Source organism: Cygnus olor, chromosome 19 (genome assembly GCF_009769625.2).
Source record: "Cygnus olor isolate bCygOlo1 chromosome 19, bCygOlo1.pri.v2, whole genome shotgun sequence".
Lineage (NCBI taxonomy): Eukaryota > Metazoa > Chordata > Aves > Anseriformes > Anatidae > Cygnus > Cygnus olor.
The window spans coordinates 2,859,080-2,887,076 of NC_049187.1; the positions used below are offsets into that span (position 1 = coordinate 2,859,080).

A 27,997-nucleotide genomic window follows, 5' to 3' on the forward strand; every position below is an offset into this window, starting at 1 on the left:
TAAAAAGCCACAAAATGTCCTGATTTTCTGAGAACACATTAGTTATTCCTAAGAAAACAAGCAATATATTGTATGACGGCATCAGAGCACGTGGTGGTGTTTGGGAGACATTCTTGATAACTAATTTCATTTGGTATTTATAGGATGCTGTAGTTTGGTTTCATTACAGGATGCTGCTTTAGGTTGTTGAATACAAGAAGGAAAGGCTGCAAAGACAGAGGAAACAGAGAGTATGGAGAACATAACGTGTTCTCCAATGTAGACAGTACATATTCTTGTTGAGAACATCGACAACAAGGAGCTCACTAGTGAAGGGAGCCATCTGTGGATGGGGATCAGGGCATCACTTGCAAGTGGGGTACACAGGTCAGAAGAGTGGTGATGGGGATGGGAACCTTGGCTTGGAGGCCAGGCCCATGCAGCAGGGCAGAAGAATCCGAGACATCTCAGAGGGCTGGAAAGCACCAAGGCAGTGCTAGAGGGTTTTGATATGGTTTTGTCAGCTGCTGTATTTTCCTGAAGAGGGAGGTGCAGCACAGAGGGATACACATAGAGCTTGAGCTGGTTTGGAGAAGTCCTCTCAGGGCAGGTGGGCTGATGGGGTGGCACTGGCTTGGGTCAAGAAGGTGTTAATGACAGCTAATTGGCTCCATTAGCCCCAACTTGCTCTGCTCCTGCAGCTGTGTGCTTGGGGAAGATGATATATGGGTGAGTGGGAGAAGCAGGTGGTTGTGTTGCACTGGGGTTCTTTATGCAGGGTGGGAAAGGGGGGTGGTCTGTAGTGTGTGCTAGGGCCCAGGTGTCTGGATGTGCTCATCACTGAAGGTATGGGGAAAAGTGAGGTTATGTCTTGTTTGGGGAGGCTGCAGCAGGCAGTTGAGGGAGCCTGGCTTCTTATGTTGTTTATTTAGTCAACTCTGAAAAGTAGTCTCTTTAAGGACATGATTGGAAAATGCTCAAATAATGCAATAGTTCAGGCTAATGCTTATGTGATGTTTCCTGTTCCATGTGACTCTGAGTTAGTGCTCAGCTTCTTCAGCCAAAGGCTTTCTCTGCACCCTATCCACAGAAGTAGTTGATAGGGATGACTACAGGGTGAGCGAGGAGACATCATCCTGCTGTCTGAGCCTGTTGGCTTGACTTCTGAAATTCCTTGTAAATCCCTGCTGTGTGGGAAGGCGGTGTTGTGGCAGATAGCAACCTTATGCTCCTCCTTAATCCCTGGAGCATGGCTCTCCAAGAAGTGTGGGGTGGGCTCCTGGCTCTGTGGCTGTGTGCTCTGGAGTCAATTGGTAAAGAAGAAAAGAAATACTTGAGTTTTTTTGAGGAGCCACATTGAAAAGGCTAACAAGCCAGCAGTATTCTGGCTGATCTGTTTTCTTTGTGTCTCCCAGATCAAAGACTAAGGGCACATAAAGATGAGGGAAGGAAGGCAGGACAAAAAGGTTTATCTTCTCAGTGGTGTTTCCTATCAGAGACAGGAAGCTAGCTGGGACTATCACCTAGTCCTGACCTCTTTGACTAAGTTGGTCCTTGCAGCTCCCTTTGACACAGGGCCCTGGTAAGGAGCTCTCTGCTCAATGGAGAATGCTCTCCAATGTTGCTGTAAGCTGACCAGCCTCTGGGTTATTAGCATCTGTGCTGATTCCTGTGGCTCCACATCTGACTTAGTAGCGAGGAAGGCCCACAGCTCAGATGCTGTATCCCTATGGGAAGGAAAGACAATGTGGTTGTGGCTTCTGATGAGGTTCCTCTAATGTGATACAGGTTCCTGGATGACAAGCAACAGGAAACGTGGATGTTGACACACAACTGTCGTGTTCCAAAGCCTCAGCCAAGAAGGAGAGTGTGTCCCAGACAAGACTAATCTCATAGCTCCTGTGCTCCAGGTGAGATGTGCTGCCCTGGCTCAAGTGCTTTTCTAATCTTCAGGCTGAAACTGATAAGAGTGTTCTGGCACAGCAGACATGGAATTTAAGGAATCCCTCAGAGGAAACTGAGGCACAAATAATTATTACCAACTTGTTTACAGAATTACTAATCTGTTCACAAGCCTTTGTTTTAGTCATGAGTTTAATATTAAAAGGAATAGGCATGAATGTACTTTCTGAAGTTATTGCTACAGTGGATGGTGATGCAATAGTACAGGAGGGAAATGCAACAAAACCAGTGATCAGACCCATGTGTTTTCCCTAAACAGCATCTTCTACCACTGTTGTTAAAGGACTCGCCTGATACCTTGGGATGTTTCTTGTGCTTTTAAGGTCTTCAGTCTTTTGCTTTAGTGGGAGAATGCTCTGCCTGCTGGGTTATTGGCTGGCAATGTGTCTCAGACCCCAACAGGCCCCCTGGGAGGTATGGGCTGTGTGTAGATCACTTGGTGAAGGGAGCAAAGGTACACTCAGGGCACTGTGTGAGAGCCTGGACATGAGGAACCTGCGGCTTGTCTGCTCCTGGTGTGTGTAGCTCCTTCCCTGGAAAGCAGGAGAGGGGTGAGATGGCCTTTTCCTGGGTCTGTGTGGTTTCTGGCTCTTGCTAGGTCTCTTTAGACTTGGCAATACTCTTGGCTACTGTACTTCTGTCACGTAAAAAGCTCCAGCTCAGAAGAATCACTTTTTAGTGGCACAACCTTGGAAGAAGGGTCAAGGGCTCTGAGAGCCTTTGTGGAGCATGGCAGGGCCTTCCAGTAGGGGACCCCTGGAGGACCTGCACTGTGAGGACCCTCACGGTCTCCAAGGTTGTTAGAAATCTCATTTCTGAGTGGACAAATTTTTTTCAAGAACTTCTGTTAAAGCTGCTATCTCCTCACAAAACCTCTTGTGTTACCAAGTGGTGTTCTGGGAGGTGAAGGGGTGACCTTCAGACACATACCAACAGCTTGTCCTGAGGCAGAGCCATTTGCTCCCGTGACTTCCAAGAATCTGAAGGGAGTGGCAGCGTTGCCCTGAGCATGAGGTTAGTCCGACTGCTGGCTTGATAACAAGTGCAAGAGAGGTCAAAGTTGCCACTTGGATTTCTTCCCCTCCTCCTGCAGCTGCAGTATGGGACTACTCTGAAGGCTGTGTATGACCATCATGGGAAGCTTGGTGTAAGAGAGGCCTGAGCTGAATGAAGTGTGCTGCATGCTGCCAGTACTGTATGTGTAATGGGGTAAAAGTCTGGTTTCCTTCCTCTGAGTGGTGGTAGGTTGCTTATTCAAGGCTTGGAGGAAAGCCACTGAAGGCAGAGTGTTCTCAGAAGCTGGGGTAGCGATTCCTGAGGTCAATAAATGATACTGGAGCCCTTCAGTGAGGACTAGGGGTGTGTTCTGTGAAGCACAAGCTGAAGTTGCTGTTTGTTTGCGACTTCTAAGCTGTAAAAATATAAAACTAAAAGTGTGACTGGTATTTGTACCGATCTGGCACTAGAGAAGTCTTAATGTAAAATAGTCTAAATTGTATTGTCTACTGTGGGAGGAGAGTTATCCTGTGTGGGAGCAGAGGGACCTGGGAGCCTTTGGGGTTGGGGGATGAGTTTCCTTCTAAAGGGGTGGCAGAGGTGGGTAGAGAGCAGAGACAAGCTATGCTGCGGCTGCGCACCTTAAGGAAGCTATCAGTTAGCTTCTTAGGCTACCAGAAGATGGGTATAAACCCATAACTTAGGAAATAAGGACGGCTGGCTTTAACACTTGAAGTTTTTATCCTGGTGATGCACATACTAAAGGGGGAGTGGAGAAATAACACAATTCAGAACTGCTGGGTTTGGGGGTGTCCCAGCAACTGCCTGGTGTCCCTTGGTGTCCCTTTTCTCCTGGTCTGGGCCTGGCTTGGGTTGCAGAAGACACAGGCAGGTAGACCGCAGGCACTGCTTTGACCTGTTCTCTGCCTGCAGGAGGTCAGCCCTGAGGTCACGGCTGACTCACTCCAGTCATGATCATAGCATGTGTGCCTTCCTCTGGGATTTTCCACGAAGTAGGGATCAGGTGCTGGTGTAGCATGATAGTCAGCTTTATCACTCAGGAGATCCACCCTGTGACACAGTGAGGCATTTCTGGGAAGAAATTACATGAAAATTCCTTGTGGCAACTGTGCCAGCGTGCTGCTTTGCCCAGGATCATTGCTGTAAAAATAGTGGGTTTTCCTCAGCTACCTCTTGGGAACTGTCTATGAGAATAAACAAACTAAAACTTCCTTAAAGAACTATGGTGTCCTTGTTGCATTTACAACCTTAAAGCACAATCCCCACGGTGCACCACTGAAGCAAGAAAGTACTCCCACATAAAACTGTGCTTGCCAAAAAAAAAAATGGTTTGTGGTTATGTACTTTGCTTTGAATCATTGCATAAGTGCTTTCCTGAAGTTTGGACTGTAATTGAGGAGCTGGGGTAAGGAATAGTGGATGTGCCAAATGAATAAGCATCCAAATCTGGTTTATGACTGTAGAGGGGCAGCAGTAATGGGATATGCAGGAGATCAGTCCCATGTTCCTAGCCAGAAGTGACAACTAGATGCAGACAGTGGGTAAAGAAAAAGCCTTCTTCAGTCCTCTTTGTCTCACCTCTTCTTTTAACCTCCTCCATTAAAGTATGAAGGGATGACCTCTGAAGGAAAACTAATGAGATGCCACCATGATTAAGGTGGTGGTAACAGCCCAAGGAACTGTCTAGTTTCAGTGGACCTAGATATTTGTACAGACAGGGGAGTTCTCCACACATTAATACCTACTTGCCAGATAATTCAGTAGCAAAGAGGAACAGTCCCACTGCTATAGGAAAAAGTTGTTTCATATCTCCTTGTTTTTGTTCTAGAGATTTCCCTGATTTACATGCAGAAAAGGAAGTGGGACATCTGCAAAAAGTGAAGTCATCCAGCTGAAGGGCTGGGGCATAAGCAGCACTAGCCGTCTCTTTGAAAGGATGCTGTTTTCCATCCTTTGCTTTTAGGAACTGATGAGAAAGGGGAAGTGTAGTGAACAAAACTATTCTGCATGATTTGACAGATAATCCTGCTCTGGCAGCTGTTTGCTTGATTAAGTTCTCTTCCACTTTCACCTTTGCGTACACAACTGCCTCTGTATCCTGCCTGCAGAGGGGAGACCGCTGCGTGCCTCTGTGGTAATCCCCTGGCTAGACCATCAGCAGGAAGCAATGGACCTCTTCCCCTCCTGTGGTACAGGGCAGGGCTCTCCTACTTTAATGAATTTATATCAGATAAAGGGGTGGAATACAAGGGAAAAGCCAGATGTCTTGCTGTAGTCTTGGTTGTTGGAGGGGAACAGCCACAGGGGCTGGTGCAGTAGCCAGCTTCAGGCCCCAGTTCTGGCAGCTGCTGAGAGGCCGCAGACCAAGCTGCTGACCCAAACGGTCACTTTCTCAACCCAGAACTGAAGCTCAGTGTGTGATTCTGACTGCTTAACCTCAGCTGTGCTGGAATTTCTAGTTGTACGCAGTTAATAGAGAAAGGGAGATGTACCCAGAGAGCAAGTCACCCCATCTCCCTCTGACTGTTCAGGAAGTCAGACTAATGGCAGGCTTCCAGACTGCACGTAGGAGCCACCACTAACTTTAGTTGACAGCCATGAACAAAATGTGTTAATGCTTTTTTTTAAGGATTTTTTTCATTGCCATTCTGGCAGAAATATTAGTTTATAGGGTTGGTCAAACGGATCCTGTTGTAAGACTTCAGAATTCAGTTCACCCACAAGTTCTTTTCTGGACTGCAGATGTAGTCCTGCTCAAATGTTATGAAATTCTATACAAATCTCAGAACATAATGAGTTTTTACTAGATCTTACTGGTATTGAGCGGAAAGCAGTTAAATAGGGATTTTTTCATACCAAAGCATGGTAGGTGGTTTTCAGGATGTACTGACTCTTTGGTTTGTGTTTTTTTTTTTTTTTTTTTTTTTTGCCACAGAGTTAAGCACCTTAAATGATGGTGAGATTCAGCTAGCTTTGTCTGGGGGAAGGGAAGGGGGAAGAGTAGCGAGACTATAACTTTCAGTTCCCTGATATATGATTGTACGCTGCTGGACCAAAATATTCTAATTGCAGGCCTTAAAACAAAGGCTCAAGAAAATGTCCAAAATTGGTCCTCAGACGAAGAGGGATGAATTTCACTGCTCCTGAAATATTAGGATTAATAATGTCCTGAGTGTATATTCTGAATGCAAATGTATTAATAGCTTGCATACAAAAAAAAATCTACACATCTTTGAAATCATGTATTATTTGAAAAATATAGCACACTTAACCATGTTGTTATGGGTAAACAAATGTCTGCCTTTCCCAGCTGTAAATATGAGCACTTGGTAGATATTAGAATACAGACGGACTCAGGAATCAAGGTGAATAGAAGTGCTTTTATTTTTTATTTTAAAGCATATATTTTAAAAAATATTTATAAACTTCCTTGTCAGAAGACATCAAAGCCATCTACTAAAGTAAACAGCTGTTAAGTTTAATAGATCTCAACTTTATACCATGTTTTTTGCAATTTCTTACATATAACTGACATCTATATGTACAGTACCAATAAATATGCAGTAAACATTTTCAGTGCCTTTTTGACATATTGATAAAACTCTGCAACCAATGAAAACATAGCTTGATTTGTACAAGAATGAGAGCATCTGGAAGCTAGTTTAGTTCATAATTCAGCAAAACCACCCAAACCTTCCTACTTACGGCACTTAATAATATAGTATTTAATAATTTAAGACTTAATGTAATATTAACTTAATGATGTACTATTTACAGTAACCTGGTGTTTATGGTACTAGGCTCTAACTTTTGAGGCCATGTCTTGCATGCTATTCCAAAGGACTTATAGTAATATTTCTAAGGCAAAATGAATTTGGAACTGCTGCTATTAATAAACTTGGCTTGTTTCTTCACTTTTGAAGAGATTCCTGTCTGGCTTTGGCACCAGGCGTCGAAAAAAACTGAATCAATGGATTCTTAGCTTTGAGAGCCTGTCTGACAGCTGCCGAGTGTGTTGGAAAAAATTGGCTCTTATTCAGCTGCCTGTCGATGAACAGAGACTTTTGAAGTAAAGTCTCTTCCTATGAGTGTTCCTTCCATTCACCCGCTTTGTCTCCTAAGCATCTTGCAGGATGGAGCACCAACTGAGACAGTCTTCAAGCCCTGCCAGAGTGAACTCAAAGCTTCTCCCAAAAGCTGGGTGTATTAAGTGACTTTTGAACTTGTTCCCAGCCTGGAAAATGGGCCTTCATGCAAGAACAAAGCTGGTGAGCAGCATATCTAGCTGTGGTTGGGCACCTCAAGAAGTTAAACTTTCCTACTGTCCCGGGTGAATTTAGTGGAATAACAAATGCATCACATGAAAGTAAGATTCTCCCTTCACCACCCATGTCCATGGATGTAGTTGTTAACACCAAACCTAGTGAAGATTCTGCTCAGGCAGTAACTATCTGGACAGCTTTATCCAGCCTTCTTGGGAAGGGAGTGCAGTGATGTTTTGGGGGCTGGGGAGAGCTGTCCCTTGCTGAGTGCTGCTATTATAATCTCACTTGCATTTAGCTAGTAAAATATTATCTTTTTATACATTCGTCTGCAGCTTTAGGAGACAAGAAGGTCTTATCTCCACCCATTCCAGGGAAGATGGCCTTTTAGAAATCTCTACCCTTGCTAGAAAGAGAACATAGGAATTTATTAAGAATATCCAACTTTTGGATGAGAAAGGTAGGGAAAATGAAGCAAAATCCTCCTGTGGAGGGAACGTACATGCCAGCGTATTTAGACTACAAAGATGGTAACTCAAGCTACTACTGCTATGTTACTGCCATTTCACTCTAAACAGAGTAAGTACAATAAAACAAGGGAATTCCGCTTAGCTCAGGTTAAAGCGGGAAGATTAAAAAAGAAAAAAACACCTTTGCTATTCTTTGAATCTGAGGTAGCTATTGAATTCAAAATAAACGCACCTTTTTGTTGTGGAATTCTTATGGAGGAAAGCCTGTTTCCTACTAATTAACTCTTGGCTGCTCTACTGAAGCTGCCACCTGCCTGACAAAATATCTCAGGTATGCGAGTGGATGAAAGCCAGGGTAAACATGCTTCCTCCATCAGAGTTTCCAAGTGAAAACCTTACTTGAGCCAGAACACATAGCCTTAAATCAGAAATCACTTCTGAATTAACTTAGAAATGCTACTTGGCGTTCAAGCCAGGAAAATGACAAGTTGTGGAGATAAGAAATATGCCTACTGGGACAATGTTTCTGAATTCTTCTAGTGGAAAAGGAAGAGTTTGTGTTCTTAGCAGCAGAGGATTGAAGATAACACCATCCGGGATGAGAAGTACATATCCAATGGGTACTGCTACTACACTGAGAGTGTAAGGACAGAAAAGCTCAGTGCAGAACAGGACTAAGGGTGCCCAGAGCTCTGTTGCCTTCACTCAAGACTTGAACCCTCATTTAGCCAATGCTTCCCAGCTGGGTTACGTCTGACAGTCAGTAGCAGAGAAATTGGAAATGCTGAGTTCCTAAGCTGCCAAGGTGCTCTCATGTATCGCTGTAGTCAGTGCAAATGTTTTTTTTTTTTTTTTTTTTGTCAGCTAGTGATTTTCAAAGCTGGCTGGAATAACATGGTTCCTGTCTCCCTTATCTGCTCAGCTTTGGGCCCTGACTCAGGAGTGACAGTATGACTGCGACGCAGTTTCTGATGAGCATTGCTTTTCCACAGGGCTTTCTTCAAAATATACTAAGAAATGACAAAGGAAGGAAAAAAAAAAAGGAACCAGCTGTTTCCCACACTGCAAAGGGGAAAAATGAATGGAAAAGAAAGTCTGGTCGACTTTTGTTTTGTCTTTCGAAAGGGAAGCCCTATTAACTCCTGGGGCAAAGAAAAATGTTTGAGTTCACTCTGGTGCAGAATTGCTAACTGCAATAACAATGATTAACACACAGCAGCATGGGTGTTTGGCTGTATTAGCTGATCAACCTTATGCGTGCAGTTGGGTTAGTGTCTTTGGAAGGGGACCAGGATCAGAAGCTCTCACATTAGTTAACTTGCATTTTTATTATCATAAAATTTAGAAACAAAAAACTAAGTCTGTTCTACTGGTAAAAGTGAACATCAGTACTGAAGCATAAGACAATATACAATCACTTAATGAAAATACATTACAGTAGCAAAATGCTATACTGGTGCTTAATACCCAGATTTGGGCAAAAATTATTGATGCTGTCTGATTCTTCTAAAGAACGAATTTTCTCCTCATTTCTCATCTGAAATGATGGGCCACCCAGGAGATTAATAAACACAGAGCACAATATGGTCAGTTATACAGAGTTCAAAAATGACAGTCTTTCAAAATATGGTTTATCTGTATTGAAAATCACAAGTAATACCTTAATCCATCCCACTTGGTCTGTGCTGAACTTTGATACTGACTGGTCGCATCCCTTCCTTCTGGGGGTCTACTCAAGCTGATATCTGCTAACTGCGACGTCCAAAATCATCTCAGCAGCCTACTGTTTGTTATTTGGGTCGTGTTTTACTAAGGAACATGACCTTTAACTTTCCACCTCTAGACCCTAATCCTGCCAACATACATGTGCTGACGATGGTCTGTGTGAGTGCTCCTTATTTGGGGGGTTACTCCTATATTGGGGGGTTCCTCCTATAATGGTGTAGTTCAGGGTAAACACAGGTAAAACACATCGCTTTTAATTTGATTTTACTCCTCCCATACACCAGATAGGAAAACTGAGCTCACTTTTACAATGTCACCCATCTTAGGCACATGCTTAAGACTAAGTAAAGCGTATGTTGGTAAGATTGGAGCTGTAACCCTTTATAGCTTGATTTAAATTTACTTGGATATCTATACAGAGAGAGAGTTAATACTTATTATTAGTTTTTAAGGGGAAAGGAAGCAGTAGGTAAGTGAACCATTGTATGAATTTGGGTTATATTTAGTGTTAGCTTTTTGGAGATCAAAGTGAATGGGGAAGAACAAAATCCTAAGAACAAAAATATTTTGATCATACTTCATATTAAAAAATAAAGTTTATTTTTCTTTCAATGGTTTTGTTCTGTATAGTGCTTAGATATCTCTTTTACTGGAAAATGAAAGGGTCATAATCTGAAATCACATAATTATTTTAGTTCATGTAGCACAAGCTGCCTACTTGAACCCTATTCCTCCAGCTTGGAGTTTTTCTTATAACTGTTCTAGTTTCACATCCACCCAAAACAAAACATATTTTCAGTCTGACCACAAACTGAAAGGTCACTTGTTCACAAGGCCTGATTTCATCATCTTCTCATTCAGTTGAAAATGCTGATGTATGTGCATTTTCACATCTCCAGAAATGATTTACATTAAAGAAATTTTCTAATTCAATAAATGTGATTTTCTGAGAACACTTCTGTCCTTATTTAGCTCTGGGAAAATCAGATCACTTGCAACTTGGGTTCAGTCTACTTGCAATATTTCTCTTTGAGCCTGAATTCTATTTTAAGCTGCTTTACCCTGAGGTTGTGCCATTGGCTTCTGTGGAGTCCCTGGGTCAGAATCAGCCCGTGTGCTTGCTATTATACTTGCTAGTCACTATTACAGAAACATTAGCGCTGTACGGAGGGAAGGGGAGAAAGGGAGAATTTCCGCTGGGGTAGATGTGTGCACGTTAATATGCCTGCACCACTTTAAAACAAGTAATGCCAGATAAATTACTTTATGATATATATAAAGTGTGCTACTGTGCTAAACGTGCTAGAAGCTGGTGTAAATAATGGGGTAGGAGAGCTTGCTATGGACTAAAATATTTTTGTGACATGGCTAATGGAACAAGAGTCATACCTGTATTGTTAGAGCAGCAGGCAAGTTTTTGCTTGAGAAAATTATCATCAGTGTACAAAAATGATGTACTTTGTTATAGAAGGGGCTTGTTATTGCCAAAGCACTTCCTAAAACTTGTATGGAATATGTATAAATATATAAACATGTCTATATGTGTATGTATTCCCTAGAAGTTTCTTTTATTATGTTATATACTGCACGCACAATTCCTGTCCCCTGAAACTCCCATTTATCATATTCGGTGCAACAGTCATTAAGTGATGATGACTTTAGATATAATTTTTATGGAAATCTGCTCTACAAGCCTATCAGGATTGCCCTATGGCCTCAGAAGAATGCTACGTTATCTCATTTGTAGAAGTAAAGAGCTTTCTGAATTTCTGTAACTTAGTACAGCTAGAATTTGCACTCCAATTTTCTCCAAGGATACATCAAATTCATCCTCTATAACTTCATAAAAGCTTTCCCACATAGTTGCTGAGAATCACCTGTCCTGGAGAGGTCACTTAAGTCTCCTCTTTATGAGATATGCCATGTTCTTTGGTGTGCTAGTCACATTAAGTGCCTCCATGTGGTGGTCTGCAAGACCTGCAAATGTCATGTTTTCATGAATTTGGATCGTATTTTGGGCACACAACGAAGGGATCAGCAGCTCAGAAGGACTCAGTATGGGATGCTGAGAGAATGTTTGAGAAAATCTAAGAAATGGCAAGTCTTAGGGTTTCCCTGAGAACAACCTTTTCCTGAACTTGCGATCTCACCACATTTTTTGATGGTGTAAAGGGAAAAAATGGGATTTCTGAGCAGTAGGAACAGCCCTGCCAAGGTGGTGAATGATGAGTTGCCCTTTCTGAGAAATAACAAGACCAGATAGTATGCTAGGTGCTGAGTGGATACATATGGAATAACTCCTCTTGTCTCCAAGAGGTAGTTTTAGCATAAAAGACTGAACAGATGAAGGAAACGTAGCAATAAGGGTTTAAAAATGGAAGTGAATCTAGCTAATAAAAGAACTACAGGATGTTTTGGCCAAGAGCATTTGCAGCTACTAGCAGGTACACTACCTTTACTTTCTGCTGTCTTGATCTATTTTCAAATAGCAGTTTTCTGTGCACTGGGATGATTATAAGAGAGAAGTTGTGTGTAGAAATTTAGGTTTGGGCAAAGAGGTGTCCTTATACTTAATGGATAGGGCCAAGAAGGAAGGAAGGTGCCTGAGGGAGAAATGGATCAAGAGGACAGCTGAGATGTGGGTGTGGGGAAAGTGAAGGACAAGTCAAAGAAAGGATGAGAAGTTAACTCTAAGGAGGTTTTGATGCAGCAGCAATGTCAAGGTGTCTTAGGTGGGCTATACTGCACAGCGGACCAACATCTGATGCCTAGGCTTAAGGAGGAGCAGGAAGTAAGAAAGACATCCGCTGAGGAAAGAAGAGCGAGGAAAGATGCCAACATCCTAGCTTTTAATACTGTGTATTTTAATACTGTGCTTAATACTGCCTCGGTGTAGATAGAACAGTGAAGGGTGACTGAGAACCTACTATGGGACCAAGGCACTGCAGAATAGGGAAGGATGGTCAAAAAGCTTGCTTTTCTGAGATGATTTAACTAGATAAAAGATCTGCTAGGATTAAGAAGCATAGTCTTGCTGTTAGCCCAGAAGTGCTTATACCCAAGCAATGAAGAGGTAGAGGCCCAGATATTGCCTGGATTTCCCACCTCTCTGCCTCTCTCTTCCCTTCATACTGTAATCTGCTTGGCCCTTCTCTGTGCTTCTGTTGTGTTTTGCCTTCTCACCTCAAACAGATCTTTATATAGCAATAAATTGTCTCTGCTTGGAAGTGGCTTGCTGTGGCCAAAGCAGCCCACTGCTGGTCAGGCTGCAATGTCGCACGTGGTCTTTTGTAGTTGGGCTGCCTCCACCAGAGAGCTCCTCTGCCCACTTGAGCCCTTCAGCTGCGAGCCCCTGTCCCCAGTCCCGTGGGTTCTCTAGCCTTGGTGCCTCCCTGGCACTAACAGCGTGCTTTTGGGCCCTGCCATGGCTTTGGGTGGAAACAATAGCTAGGGAGTGACGCCTTGCTGTCGCTTCCGACCAAGAAGTAGAAAATGGAGGGAGCCCAATGAGGTAAGGCAAAAAAAAAAAGAGAGCTGCAGTGAGTAAAGCCTGGCCACTAGCCAGCCCCTGCAGAATGGCTGAGTGGTAGGTGCTCAGGTGTGAGACCTCTGGGCAGTTAAGAGTGTGAGGCCTGCATCTACTGGAACGTGACCTGAGTCATTGTCAGTGATGTATTTATTGTGGGAGGAGAAGGAAAGCTGCGGAATTTCCCTGAGAGACAGCAAGTCCATGAAAAAAATAAGTGCGAGATGGGAAGCTGAGTGCTCCTGAGCTCTGCACCTGGCCGTGGCACACCATGATCTTGTCTTTGGATCCGAGAACCTTTTGTATGGGCTGCTGGTTGGCAGCCCTCGCCCAGGCAAAGGCTGAGGAGTCCTTTGCGTTTCGCAGACTGCTGTAGCAGTGGTTGCAAGGGGGGAGAGCACCAAGGCAGTGATTTCTTTAGTTGCACTTGCTTTGCATTAAACGAATTGGAAAACCAGATATTGCAGAAGGTTTCTCTTGAAATTTTGTTGGTTGATTTTAAATAGTGCAGAAAATTTTGTTGCGTGCCTCTGCCTTGTTTTTTTCTGTTTTCCTAATGTTAGGATCTGACAGGGGGATTCCGCTGTCATGCTGAAACAGAAAGCATTTCTGCATGTTCCCTAGAAGTTTTACATAAAGGCTTAAGCCTGCATATTGACTTACATAATTGTAAACAATTTCCTGGAGGAAAAAAAAATCAGGTAGCTTCTGCAAAATGCAATATAATTTTAATCTACTTTACAGGGAAGTTGGAAGGGATTAATTAAGCAGTTAATGATTAATGTGGGTTTTATATTAGTGCAAAGTACTGAGCAAATCTATTTGTAAGGAAATGACAAAAAATAATTACCTTTTAGAACTGAGAATCTGAAGTGAGGTAATGCAAAACTATACTGGAAGTGTTGGGGAAAGTTTAAAACACTTTTTTTTTTTTTTTTTTTGAGATGAGGAAATTGTATATTAGAAGAGGAGTTAGTGATGCAGCTTAGCTGTAGTATTCAGGATAAATAGGCCTATCCCACACATATAACAGGTCCCTCCCCAGCATACAAAGTTTTGAAGAGCTCTTAGCTTTTGCTTTCAAAACCTTCTATTTTCCTCTAGCCTGACTTGCATTTTTCTGGAGTTTTTTGCTTTGTTTCAATTCAGCCTGCGGCTTCAGCTTTCCCTACCCCTTAATTTAAGGCTGCAGAGAGTGCTGCAGGTGAGTGACAGTACAGAAGGAGAACAGAACAGCGACCAGCACCCCAACACGCCCCCACCAAACCAGAGTCCAGCAGGGCCATGTCAGCCCCCACCAGCTGCTGCCAGAGACCTACAGTAAAAAGGCACCGAAGAAGGTTTTGTGCTCCTTAGTGTAATCCACCAGCTTAATGTTGCTAACGTTGACCATCAGCTTGTCCCCTACTTCTAAGGAGACCACGGCTCCCAGATAAATGGGCTGGAACCAGCTGTTCCCTTCTTCACGGAGGGTCTTGGTGCTGGTCAGCAGCTGGGTGGGCTCAGGGTAGCTGTCGGTGACTTTGGTGATGATGGCAGTGACAGAATTCGCTTTCCCTGAACTTTCAATGGGCCCTCGGAAAGTGACCTGAGCATAAACATAGTAGTCCCCAGACACAGGTATCACCAGTGAGTTGCTGAAATAACTCAGGTTGTTCTTGGTAAAGGCCAAGCCTTGCTTGTCTTCCCACTGCAGGATTGGCAGGTGGTTTCCCATGGCGCTGGAAAGGTCTTGTTTCTTCACTGCAGGACAGAGAGAGAGGGAGAAGAGATGGGTTACTTTGCTCTGCCTGGGGAAATCCCACTGAACGTGATAACGGATCTCTACTCCAAAGGGGAATTAAAACACCAGGAGGGAAAGGTTCTTATTTTACAGCTAGAAAGCTGAGACAAAGTTCGCTGCATGCCAACCGGCAAGTGGCATTTTTGGACCGTGTCTAGTGGTGTCCAGATCTGAGCCATCAGGAGCCAAAGCTGGAAGACCTCGGCCAAAGCAGGCTGCCTGCAGGGCTGGACTACAACTGAATGTCCTAAGTGGTGCGACAAGGCCGTCCTTCCCGAAGGCCGAGTCTCACAGCACCATGGGGAAGTACAGACTGCTTTACACCCCGGCTCTCAGAGTATGAACCTTGTCCTTAAGTGAAAGCAGTGCTAGGGAGTTGTACAGACCTGTGCTGCGATGGTTCACACCTGTACATCTTGGTTCAGGGCAGCAGTAAGAGGCATTAGAGCAACATTTTCTTGAGTTGCAATGGACTGAAGTTATGTTTATGCCACCATAGTGCTAACGGAGGATAACAGCCACTATTTGCTTGCAAAAGTTTCACAACAGTCAGCGTGATCTGTCATCGAGCACTGAGACCCCTGAACTTCTCTTCCTGCCAAGTTGCTTTTGGTTAGCCCTTGCACCCAGCTTTCCTTCTGGGTGTTCACAACGAAACCTTTTGCTGTACAACTGCCTTTCGTTTACTGGTGCCCTTTGATTTTACCATAAAACTAGAATACCCCAATGTGCTTTAAAAAGACCAGTTTCAAAGTAACACATATTAAAACCCAGTTTTACCTCAGTGTTTTGAAAATGTTTTGATGGAGCAAAACATTAAGCTTAATGTTATCTTCAGCTTTATTTCTTACTTAAAAACAAACAAACAAACAAAATGGTCTGGCAGTTAACAGAACTCTAATCCAGACCCTAGCATTGGTCTGATCCAAGCAGAGGCTGAGGATGCTCCCCAGGCTGCAGAGGCTCTCAGGAAGAATCAGGGAGCTGCTGCCCTCTTCCCTTCACCTCTCCTCTGCTGCTCTGACTTTATTCACGTGACAGTCAGCAGAACAAGCCCTAGCACTTATTCCTTCTGCACAGCAGCAGAAGAGTTTTCTCTGCCCTTAACTGACTGCCACATAAAATTGTTGTGCTAAAACAGCAGCCGAGGTGGTGGAGAGCATACATACCACTGAGATTCTGCCAGGTATTACAGCAAACCTGGAAAGTTGATGTTAAACACTGAGAAAGACTGAATCAACTGATTTCCAGGAAACCAACCCTTTTTCTTTTTCATGAACTTAGGTTAATGTTTAAAGTTGATTTTGATTCAGTGTTTGGGGAAAGGGTGTGTGTGCATGGGCAGGGAGGCAAGCTGAATGCAGGTAAGGGAGCGCTTTGAAGTGCTTGGCAATGACCTTTAGGTTTACCTTGGGTGACATGAGATTCAGGAAAACGAATATGCTCAGTCCCATGGCATCCTTTTTTTTTAATGGCAATAGATAACCGATAAGGAGACAAGCTGATGTTAGAAGTGCAATTTCCTGCATATTCTTCAAGTAGCCCAACAAAATAATGGCTTTTTTTTTTTTTTCTCAGCCTGCCTGTCAGTGCTGCTGAAGAATTATATCTGTCTATTTTTTCCCAGGAGGCAAAGCACATGAAGAGAGTATTTCTGTATGGGAGGGCAATAGACAGGGATTGTGACAGCAAGCCAAGCTAAAATATAGAAGTATTATAAGGACTATGAGGCTTAGAGCCAATGAAGCGTTGCCTGATACAGAAAGAGAGGAGTAAAAGAAAGTGAAAGTATTTGTGTTCTGCCTTCATCCTCCTCTGCTTTCATCTCATCTGCCTCGGGTGTCCGTCCAGGGACTGGGCTGCATCCTGGCAAAAACTAAAGTAGCGCTTGGGTCATGCTGATTACAACAGCTTGGGGTAAGACCTCTCAGAGATGAGGTGGTAACAGAGGGAAGCTTGTTTGAGGTAGAAGATCAGAAAATTTCCCAAAAATGTCCTGGGCTCTTTTCCATCTTGTGAAGTTTGGGGGAAAATTGAGGAGAAGCTTCATGAGAATTTTTTTTTGCTGTGTACAATGACGCACTTAAAATGTCAGTGACACTCAATTCTTCACTGTTTTTAAATAACTAAAAGGCATCTCGAAGTACATGATTTCATAACTTCTAGAATTAGGCAACTCTAAGTTTTGTAGCTATAACCTTCCTTTTAGGCTAGCGCTCACTGTAATGATGCTCTCTGTTTCCAAGTTGGTTATTTTTTTCTATGCTTTAGAGATATGCCAAGAGGAAAAAATGCATGTTCAAATGCCTTTGAATACAGTATAGCTCCTTTTCTAGCAGTATTTGTATTTGTCATTGATTTCTTAAATATATGGAGCCGCACTTTCAGCAAATATATATATTATGCTAATCCTCGAAGTAAATAAAATCCGCTTTTAGTAAGGGATTAATTGCTACATCTCCTTCAAGTTTCCTCTACGTTTTTAGTTTCTGGTATCACTTACATGCCAGATTTCTTCTCTTTTCCTAAGATCCCTTTCGGTTTAGTTTCTTGTTGGGGAATCCCCATTGCTTAGCAGCTCTTGGGTGCATTCATGGCATGTTGGTGAACTTGTGGGGTTTCTACAATTCATGGCCCTCACTGGTGTGATGGCCTAATACTGTCAGCTATATTATAAGAAAGAGATGAGGGTCTGAGTCTCCTGTGGAGTACAGCTTTGTGCGGCATGCCGTATTGCAAAGCGCAATGGCTGCAGAGTCTCTGTTGCTCAAGATCGTGCCCTGGGAGTTTAATAACTGTACTTAGAAGGTTCAACAACCAAGTAGAACCAAAAAGGGTTTTTCTACCCAGATTTAGTGGAGTGCTTATTATAATTAGCATTGCAGCATGATAAATGCCAGCCAGGTACTTGATGGGGTTTCTGCAACATGCTGCATCCAGCTGTGCTCCAGGCTGGTGACAAGGAGGAATAGGCACTGGTCTGCATCTTCCCCTGAAGTACAGCCCAGTACAACAGCAGGGATGATGGCACAGCGTGGAGCAGCCAGCACCACTGGGATGAACTAGTGCATGGGGCAGAATGGGGATGGAGAAAAGTCCCAAGTGATTATTTATGCTGACCATGCTATTCTTTACTAGCTACAGCCACCAGGGAGATGAGATGTCAGCGTCATGATGGGTTCAACATGCTCAATATGTGTTAAAAAGGCCAAGAGCAGGTGGAGAATTTTTCATAAAGGAACAGAGACCAAAACATTGAGTCATCCTGCTACTGTTAATTCAGTGGTGCATTCCCATGCTAAGTACTCCAGCTGGTTCTCATTCCCCTCACTCCTCTGTTCTCACCTTCAGAATATATGTTCCTAAATCTAGGAGGAGACAGAGAGGAGGAGATAAGGATCTGGAAGAGATTTCCTGTGAGGGAGAGTACCTAGTCTACTATTTTCACTGAAGAAGGTGCCTGATTTGGTGGAATGTAAGAAATATCTAAAGAATAATTATTCCTTTTTCACTTTCTATGCACAAGTCAGTCACAGATTCTGATAAGCAAAGAGTAGGATGACACTCAAGAAGTTATTATATAACAAGTTTAGAACCGCACAGCTTTCTGACTATGACGCACCACTAAGTTTGGGAAGTCATTGCTTACAGGGTGCAGAGAAGCCCCAAAATATGCCTGGGCTCAGCAGGCTGCCCAGAGGAGCTGTGGGTGCCCCATCCCTGGCAGTGCCCAAGGCCAGGCTGGATGGGTCTGGGGGCAGCCTGGGCTGGTGGGAGGGATTAGATGGATTTGGGATTAGATGGGCTTTAAGGTCCCTTCTAACACAAACCATTTTGAGATTCAAAAAAAAAAAAAAAAGCTTAAAGACAAGTTCATGGAAGTCTGGTTTCCTGATGGCTATATAGCACAGCAGCCTAGATGCCTTCAGCTCAGGTTCCCAACTCCATTTTGCACAGAAAAGGAGTGAGAAAAAACATCTCAGCTTTTTCCTTCTCATGGCTAACAGTGATGGGGCTGAAACATCAGGCTGAGGAGGACAGGCAGCGTCCCAGGGGCACTGCTTGGGAATGATGGTGAAGGAGTTCTTGCAAACGGGAGGCCTGAGGAAATTTGGAGTAAACTGTTGGGTGCTTCCCTGCAACAAGTGGACTTTTGTGCAACCCAGGGAAGTTCCTGTCAGCAGCGCAGCACTTCGGCTGCAGCTCTGAGTCAGCCACCCCGGGAGCTTCTGGGTCTCAGTCATGTGGCAACTTGGGAAACAGGGGGACCTACATTAGCAGACGTGGTCCTTCTGCTCCTGCCAGCTTGCATTTACGCAAGGATGTGCTTTGAGCAGGGACAGGCCCGTTTGGATGTTCTAGCAACCTGCGTGAGGAAGGAGATGGGACCGAGGGTGTGCATTAAGAAGGAATTTGTGGATTAGCAAAAGTAAACAATGCCAGGGAAAAACTCAGCCCTGAAGCACTAGTTGCTTCAACCCTGTATGTAAATTTGTGTGAAGCTTCATGCAGCGTCTTGCGTGGTTCAGGTTACTACGGTGCTCCCCTGGGACAGCGCACGGGGTGCTGGGGAAGACTCTGCAGTGCAAATTGCCTTAGTGGACAAATGGGAGAAGCTCAGAGCAGCTGGGGGGCCCTTCAGCACTCAGTCCCATCCAGATGGGAACCCGCCGTGAACCTGTTCCCCTTCTGGTAATCCCTACATTTTCCAGGAAGGTGGACCTGGAGGGAGGGGGGAGTGCTCAGGACAGCGGCCTTGGCGTGATGAGAGCCCCAGCTCCACGGCGAGATCACCTGCCCCACAGCAGCGCTTTGTGAGGGCATTTTTCTGTCACATGTATGGGCTCAGAGGGGTTCAGCTGGGCACAGCTCTTCCCTTGTTTGCTCCAACGTGTGTTAGAGATGATCACACCAAAAACAGGTGGCTATTTCATAGGAACGTAGTGTGTGTGGCTTCAGTCAGGGCTTACAAAAATAGGGGCCCTAAAACTGGACTTAATGACCTCATTTGGCTTCGAAACTGGTAGTTCTTCGTAGATCACAGCTCACTTGGGCTCCTTTCCTAAGAAAGTGGGCACTCACTGACGCTTGGTTTCAGAGGCCCGAGTGCTCACTTGGTGACAGCAACCACCAGGAGAAGTGGCACCGGTCCTGGCTGCCTCTCCTCTGCAGGCCCTTCCCTACGCACACCGCTGTGGTAAATCTGCAGAGCAAAGCAAAGCTCTAAGACTATTTCTCCCCTGCTTCTTACAACACCTGATCCTATCAGAGCCGTATAAACCGAGGTTTTTGCACTGCGACAGCTGTAAGGCCCGAGGGGAACGCTTTCGTATTGAACAAGCATTACCTGTCAGGTGCGCTCTTGGCTTCTCTGCACTGGGAATTGTATCTGTAACTGAGGGGAAAAGAGAAAAAAAAGAAGGGTTAAGTGAGTGGAAGGGGAGCACTCCCCTGCTTGGCTGGGCGCAGGGTGTGCACGGGCTCCCGAAACAGCACTTTGGCTCTCTGAGGGAGTTTTACTGGTCCCAGTGAGCTGCTGGGGAGGTGTGGGCCCGTGCTGGAATGGGGACAGAAGTGCTTGCCCCTCGCTATGGCCCCTGCTGTACCCCACCTCCCTGCCTCCTGTGGCTTATTCCGCCCTGCCTTGCATGGATCTGGGCCATGAGAGTGGGTGGGGAGGTGTCGGCCCTGGGTGCAGTGGCAGCAATTGCAAAACCTCAGTAAACAAATGTGCCGGGGATGGGAAAGGGACGGCAAACTGACCAGTTTCTACTGCCCGCTGCTTCAGAAGGTGAGAGCCCCTCTCGTCTGTGACCTGTGGGAGAGAAGTGCAAATGGTTAGCTCCAGGGCTCCTCCACGAGGGTCCAGTTTGTGTTATCCCAGAAAACATGAGATGTTACACTGATATCTTCCACCTCAGCTACAGCTTTTAAGTAAAAGGACAAGCCCCAACAGAGCTTTGCCTCATTGCAAGAGTTTTTTTTTTTTTTTTTTTTTTTTAACTGTTTGTGTGAAACCACCCACATCTCAGAAGAGGTGCCAGGGACAGGAGCTGGGCTCCTGTGATGGCTGGGTTTGGCTCCAGCCTCGTTCATGGGCTGTGAGCCTGTGGCAGTGCTGGGGCAGAGACCATTGCTAAAGATCTTATGGGACCATGTGTCCACCCAGCACCACTGCTTGGTGACTCCTGTCTCCATCCATGCAGTGAAACAGAGCGAGCAGAGCAATGTGAGACATTCTTCCCTTCTTCACGCCTCAGCAGGGCTGAGCAAATTGCATCCAAAACACTAGCAAAGAAAGTAAGAGGTGTACCAGCTACAGACCTGCTGCTTCCCCTGCTTCCCTTTCTGAGTTATTTCAGACTGTAAGTCTATCACTTAGGTCTGCCTTGAGTTCTTGGGAGCCCCAAGGCAAGGCAGGCTGTTTCATGTTCGCTTGCATCTTAAACGTTCCTCTAGCACTGAGCACCAGCATATTTATGACCCGTCCCTGTGGTAGCAGGGCCTGTGCCAAGCGGTGCTGACATTTGGGTCAAGCAGCAAAAAAAGGGCAGCCACCGGCTGCATGCCGTGCGCCTCCGGGTGGCTCCTGACTCATCCTGCATGGCCCATGGCTCCTTGCCAGGAGCAAGCCCTGCTATGGCAGCCTGAACCCAGCATGCTGCAGGGGGAAGGAGGGAGCTGCGGGATGCTGACACTGGATGCGGCCTCCCCGGGGCATGGGGAGCATCGTCCCTTGTGCTTGTGCCGGGCATGGTGCTTGGTAGGATGATGCTGGCAGTGTGGCTGCAGGTAGCCAGTGGTTGGGGATATGCAGCCAGCTCGGGGCTGCCTGGTGAGGTATGGTGTGCATCAGGGATGGCTGCAATGAATTTGTTGGGTACAGCAAGCTGCCACTGATCATCTTGCAACAGACGGTGTGATGCGCATTGCTCAAAAACCAGGCTGAAATAATATCAGCATGTAGGTGCTGAAGTTGTCTCCCGGTGGCTGCATCTCACACAGCTCCAAGTATTGCAGGAGAAGTTGAAAATGCATAATTTACACAGGTTATGGCAAGGAGAGTATGTGGGGGGAAGAATCAGGTTGTATGGGACTGCTGGCTGCTCTGGTGAGCCCAAAGATGTTTCACCAGCAGCGAGCAGCCATGTGCTGCTGCAGAAAAACATCATTTCTGAAATAATGGCTCCAGTGTGTTGGAAAAGAAATGGAGAAGGAAAAAATATCTTTTTTTCCCTCCCTTTCTGCTGCGAACACACACACACAGCTCAGGCACGGGGGTCATCTGCCCTGCAGGAAATGTCATCTAGGAGAGAGGCTGGGAGAAAGCTCGGTGTTGGCCGAGAGAGGAATGGTGCCAAGGTGTCTGCGCCTCTCATTGTCACCAGCAACTTTCTCTGAGGTCCTGCCTGCTTGCTGTGGTATCTGAACACAACTGATGGGACACAGTCACAGCCAGGTTACTGTCCTTCCCCTGGTGGGAAGCACAAGCTCGTGTCGAGGATTTCCCTCAAACATCCCCCGTGCTTTCTGCCAGATGCCTATGTGTATATTTGCAGCTTTATTTATGTGGCACTTTCTACATATTTATCAAGTTACATATTTCCTAACAATGCTAAGAATCACAGGGAGCTATAAATCAATCACAAACCTGTGTTTAATCATCTAACTTCAGTGGGACTGGTTATTGAAAGCCTAACTTCTGCTGAAGTAGTTTATATATGCGCAGCGTTGCAATACAAGCAGAAATGATGGGGAAGTGGGAAGGATCTCAAGAAGAATCCTGCTGCTTTATCAAAAATGCTGAAATGGTCTTGACTAAAAATCACAAAGAAGCTTTTCATGGAACTTCAATTTACTCGTTTCCAAAGAATGCCGAGTGGATAGTCCTCGTGAAGCAGCTGCTTTTCTACGTGCTAAGGGGCAGTGCATAAGCAGGGTGCTACAGAGTTACAGAGTGTGAATTATTCTTTTAAGTGGGAAAGGTATTTTTTTCCCCATTGTGTTGTTTGATAGGGATACAAATCTTCTAAACTTCCAAAGAAAAATATTTCAGTACCAGAAAATGCTACATAATGTCCAGGTATTAATAATATTTGTCCTAAAGATGTACATTGATGGCGTAGTGGAGATGCATAAAGAGTTTTCAGGATGAAGGAAATGAGGGAGAGCCAAGCAGCATGAGACAGTACAGAAATCATTTACACAATTAGATTTTTTCTCTATTCTCCCTTATTGCTTAGCTGTGATTCTGAAAAGTTCAGACCATGGTCTCAATTTTCCCTTCAGTTACACCAGAGAGACTGTAGCCAGTGCCAAGTGACTTTGAAAATCCCACCTTACAGCTGACCTGGGGACAAAGGACTTCTCCAACTGCTCTGCTTACCCTGAAAACTGCAGCACACAACACTCTGCTCTGTTGCTTTGATACCAAGAATGTCCAAAAGTCCCAGTGCATCTACATCCATGTCTCGCTAAAGCCAAGGAGAAGGACCAAACATCCCCTGAGCATGCGCTTTGCCTCTCACACCTCAAGGAGGGGCTGGGGTTGTCCAGGGGAACTGCCTGGGAAAAGCAGCTTGGTGCTGGAGGCAGGGGGATTAATAAGCAAAATCCCCCCCAGCTCCTCCACTGCTCTGTTTTCAGCGCAACATGCTAATTTACAGGCAGGGCTCTGCAGGGCATGCACGGTACCTGCACCTCCAATTTTGCTTGCTCCAGGGGTGCTGCATGGCTTGGACAGGACATGTCTGGTCCCCTGATGCTGAAAAATGCCTCCAGTGGGAGGTTTTTGGCTGGGCCATGGCATGTGCTGGCTTCTCTGCCCACGAGAGCCATAAGCATCATCAAGCAGCAGTTTCGTAGTTTTTGGAAAGACAGTCCCACACACGTAGGACTGGATGCAATGCTCCCTGCTGCTCCCCAAGCACCTCTCCATCCCTAAGGATCATGAAGCCATTTGGGGTTCTACTCCCATTTGGACAGGCCATAAGGGCTTCTGGCTCTGGACAGGTTATAGTTCTGCCTGTCTCATCTAAGCTTTGCTGCTATATCCTTTTGTACTGCAGGAGGGAGATCCAGGAGGAGCTGCTAGGACTTTAAAGTCCCTTCCATCCTGTGGCACCTCCCGTCTCCATTGTGAGGCTGACGTGGCACACATGTTCATGTGCAACCCTTTGGACAGTTTCTGGATTGAATTTCCCTTTTCACTGCTTGTGGCCCTGCCATGCTAAGGACGCCACCAACACAAGCCCAAGTACCAACATCTGCAGGTCAGGACTTGACTCTCTGCGTTACGGGGCTAGCAGAACGAGTTGCTAAGACAGATGGAGATGCTTTCCTGGCTGCTGTGCTCTTCCCCTTGGTGGATCTGTGCACTCAGGCTGAAATTTGACTTCCCTTTTACAGATTTCCTGCTAATAGCCCAAGCCATGTGTCATTGCTTAAAGAACTCTATTTCCTCACCTCGCTCTGTCTTGAAGCACGGAAGAAAGTGATTTGTACTTCCAAAAGGGAAGCTGTGTAGTGAGCCTGGAAGGTGTCCAGAGAAACCATCATCAAGGCATCAATTATTCATGCAAGACGCAGCATACCACAAGAAAGAGAGAGCCGATGGTTAACACATGTTGCTGTAACGACATAATTTGCCCTGCTCTTTCCTGAAAAGGGCATTTCCAGAGGAAAAGGTGAGTTTATACCCCTTCCAAGGAGAATGTGACAGCATGTGCACCCACACAGAAGCCGAGATGAGCAAACTGTCATACCCCGCAGGCAAACTGAAGAGGCACACCCCTGTTGCACAACCCTTCTCCTCCTCCTTGCTCCAGGAAGGACGGGTTCAGGGATTTACTACGTCTGCTTCTCACCTGCCTGGCTGCACCAGTGCCTCCCAGGAGGTGCCGGAGCCAAGTCCCTCCTGCTGCCCCGGGCTGGCCCAAGTGCAGGAGGAGGGGACAATCCGGTGGGTGCGGGCTGAGCTCTGGGCCTGGGGCACCGAGAGAGCTCCTCCTGTGAGCTCATTGCTGCAAGGGACAGCGAGTCAACCCACATCTGGTGCAAACTGGGGCCGGTCTACCTGCTCCCAGTACGCCCAGGACACCTGCACCCAAAAGCTGTGCTCAGAGAGCTCCAGCACGCATGCCTGGTCCCAGACAAGTTCTTCTGGCCCAGGATATCAATGGGGTGTGTGAAGAAGGCATCCTTTAGCCATGCAGTTCTCACTCTTCAAATGCAGATGGAAACATGAAAAGACGTGATTCTGAGAGCCTGTACACCTAGAAACTCTCCGCTGGACTGAGCTGGGCTGTGCTGAGCTGCAGGACTGAGCACCCACGCTCAGCCCGTGGCACAGCTGTTAGGGGGGGATTAACAGCAAGCTCCGCAGGCAGACAAATCCGCCCAGCTGCGCTCTGTTGCTGGACAACACTGGTGACACCATCAGTGATCCGTGGAGTGAATGAAATAGGCAGCAAAGGCAGGATCCTGTGGAACTGCAGCTAGGTGCTCCACCCACTCGGCTTGGCACAAGCGCCACAGGCAGGCGGCCAGCCCTGATGATTTTCCCTCCCTCACTGGGACATGCAGCGGCTGTAACTCATCTGATCACCTCGTTACATCACTGTGGGAATACTATGCACTAATAAGTCAGTGTAGACGCATGGAAATACATGCTCACGTAATCGAGGCTAGAGCAAATCTAATGGTTTATGTTGCGCTTTTCCTCTTAAGAAGCTAAACCCGGTCACAAATGTTTTTCTCCACTAACTCTTCCAGCAGGGTTAAGAGCCAGGAACACGCTAGTCCTATCAAACAGCTAACATTATGATATTATTTCTTTTTACGATTGTTTCAAGAATGGAACTTTCTGCTTGGTACTGCAGAACCTCAGAGGATGGGAACAGAAAGAGCAATGAGACCGTCCGAAATGCCTTTTCACTCTGTGCGCGCCTGCTCCAACTGGCCTAAATAATAGTGAGAGGGACAGCGCAGCAGAATGTACACGTGCGAGAAATCAGCAAATTTAGCAGTCTGACGTACTGTGCAGGGCTGCCACACTTCCTTTCAGCTGTGCCTGAAGTTACAACCGGGTAACGTGGAAGATGCACTCAGGAGCTGGCTCTGCTTGGGTGTGACACGCCGGCTGTGCAGGCTCGGGTTCAAAGCAGGGCTAGTGCTGCTCCGTGCAGCCGAGCACGCACATGCGTGCAGCTACAGACACAGCTGACAGACTGTCCAAACATCTGCAGGCAAAATGTTTCCTACATCTGAAGTTTGCTCTCAAGGCCGCTTACTAACACTGCTTTCTTTTGCTGTTCCTAAGTATGCATACGGCTATATGACAAGCATGCTTATTAGGTGGGGAATTTCAGACCTGAAGCTAAAATTCCTTTAAACCTTAATTCTTCAGACCCAAATGCACAACTCTTCCATCTGGCATGTGGCAGTCCTGCTGGATTCATAGTCTGCAGTGAGTGTAGACACTTGCAGGCTAACATAAGCAGGAGTAGGGCAGCACAGGAGAGCATTAGAAGTGACTGCACCAGCCAGCCTGTATTTCTAGGAGCAAAGAAAGTTTAGCTGTCTGTCAAAGAAAAAGAGCTCAGAAGTTCCCTGGATATAGAGAAAGCTTTGATGGGGAGTAAAAAAGTGGGATGCAAGCTTTAGGATCGGACTGTAGTTGTCCCAAATCTTATCTCCGCAGGAGTTTGCACTGATAATACACGAGAGCCCCAGCTGTCTGCCCAATCATGTACAAACGGCACTGACCCACTGACATCAGCAGCACACTCAGCAGATGTTTGCTGGAACAGGACATGGTAGGGGAAGTCTCAGAGCTAATCCAACAGTAAGGAGGAAAATGAGCCGTAGTATCAAAATCTGTCTGAAATCAGCGGAGAGACACAAATTTCCATCAACTAGAGCTATCTCTTAAGCATTTTCTGCAGCACGCCAGTAAAAGTTTTAAAGGTGTATGCTGTGCTGTGACCTTAGTGAAATTACGACAAGAGGAACACAAACCATTAGTTAAAAAGATCGAACAATCATAAGAGTTGTCCCTGGCAGACTGGCTGAGTAAGGAAGGCGGAAGGTAACGGCGAACTTCTCGCCTTCCCTTAAACATGAGAAACTCATAAAGAGAGAAGAAGAACCAGAAAAACAAATAAGCAAACGATGGGGGATGGGGAACGCCACGCTCCCCTCCTCTTAGGGCAGCAGGTCCGATGCACGGCAGAGCCTTACCTGGCCAGAGCAGGAGTTGGGGGCTCGGAGGTTTCCAACTAGCAGGTAGGCGGTGGGCAATGCCAGCAGCAGCACGGCCAGCAGGCACAGCAGCACAGCGCATCGTATCCTCCTCAAGTCCTCCTTGAGGTGCATCCTGGAGGCTTGGCCGATCACCGGAGCCTCCTCCTCCAGGGTTATCTCAGCCCCGCGGTCCATGCCGGCGCTTGACGTGTGAGCTGCCGCTGAGCCTGGCTGGGAGCTGGCAACAGCAAAATCTCCTCTGGCTTCTGCCCTGCATGGAGACCCCCATTAAATAAGAGCTGCCCCGAGTGTGGGAAGGCACCGACACACGCACACCCTCCCTCCCGAGGAATGCACCGCCTACAATAGAAACCTAGCTCAGGGAAGGGAGCACCGCGGCTCATCGAGCTCCCCGAGGTGCCTGCTGCCTGCCTCCCTCTGCCTTTTTTTCCCCTCGCGTGTAGGAGGAAGCTAGGAAAGTCCCAGTGGGTGGAACCAGGATAAACTCTGATGCCGGGCTGGATGAGCTTGAAAGCTTTTCCGCGTGGCAAAGGGAACGTGAAACCAATGGGAGTGAAAGTGAGAAGCAAAGGGGGAGCACGAGGGCAAGTGGCTGCAGCGCCGCAGTTTCAGCACGGCCTCGGGATGAAAGGGAAGAGGCTTTTAGGGAAGGCGAGCAGGCTGCAAGTGACACCCAGAAGGAGTCTGTTTCTCTAGGATGTCACTTTGTTCCTGCGTAATAGCAGACCGTGAGGCAGGTTGCAGGCTGCACGATGAGTGCCTTTTGCACCAAGCAGCCTGGGTTCAGGCCCCGGTCGGGTGTTTGGCTCCCCGGCCAATGGGGGCTTGCTCTCTGAACTCGTCGCTATACTTTCCCAGGAGCCTGTTATCATTACTTGGAAGGGGAAAAGCTGTGACTTTATTGCACTTGGGAAAATGTGAGGTCATTTTGCCTCATTGATAGCTGCTATCTGAGATTAAAAAGGGCTGCTGCCTATCAGCACCCCAGGAGCTGCAGGGCAGCACGATT

The 27,997-nt window shown here is 46.1% G+C and overlaps 1 protein-coding gene and 1 long non-coding RNA gene across 2 annotated transcripts; one reads left to right on the plus strand and one right to left on the minus strand.

The window, feature by feature from the left end:
- LOC121057493 lies at window positions 1-18,495 on the plus strand. The gene is made up of 3 exons (XR_005813809.1): window positions 1-825; window positions 1,768-1,889; window positions 14,638-18,495. It is a non-coding gene; the product is annotated as an uncharacterized LOC121057493 (long non-coding RNA).
- TNFSF15 (TNF superfamily member 15) lies at window positions 13,074-27,997 on the minus strand. The gene is made up of 4 exons (XM_040531781.1): window positions 26,965-27,997; window positions 20,488-20,539; window positions 20,072-20,119; window positions 13,074-14,684 (listed from the first exon to the last, which is right to left on the minus strand). Exons 1-4 carry the CDS (start codon window positions 27,160-27,162, stop codon window positions 14,257-14,259), a joined length of 726 nt encoding a protein of 241 aa, XP_040387715.1. The 5' UTR covers window positions 27,163-27,997; the 3' UTR covers window positions 13,074-14,256.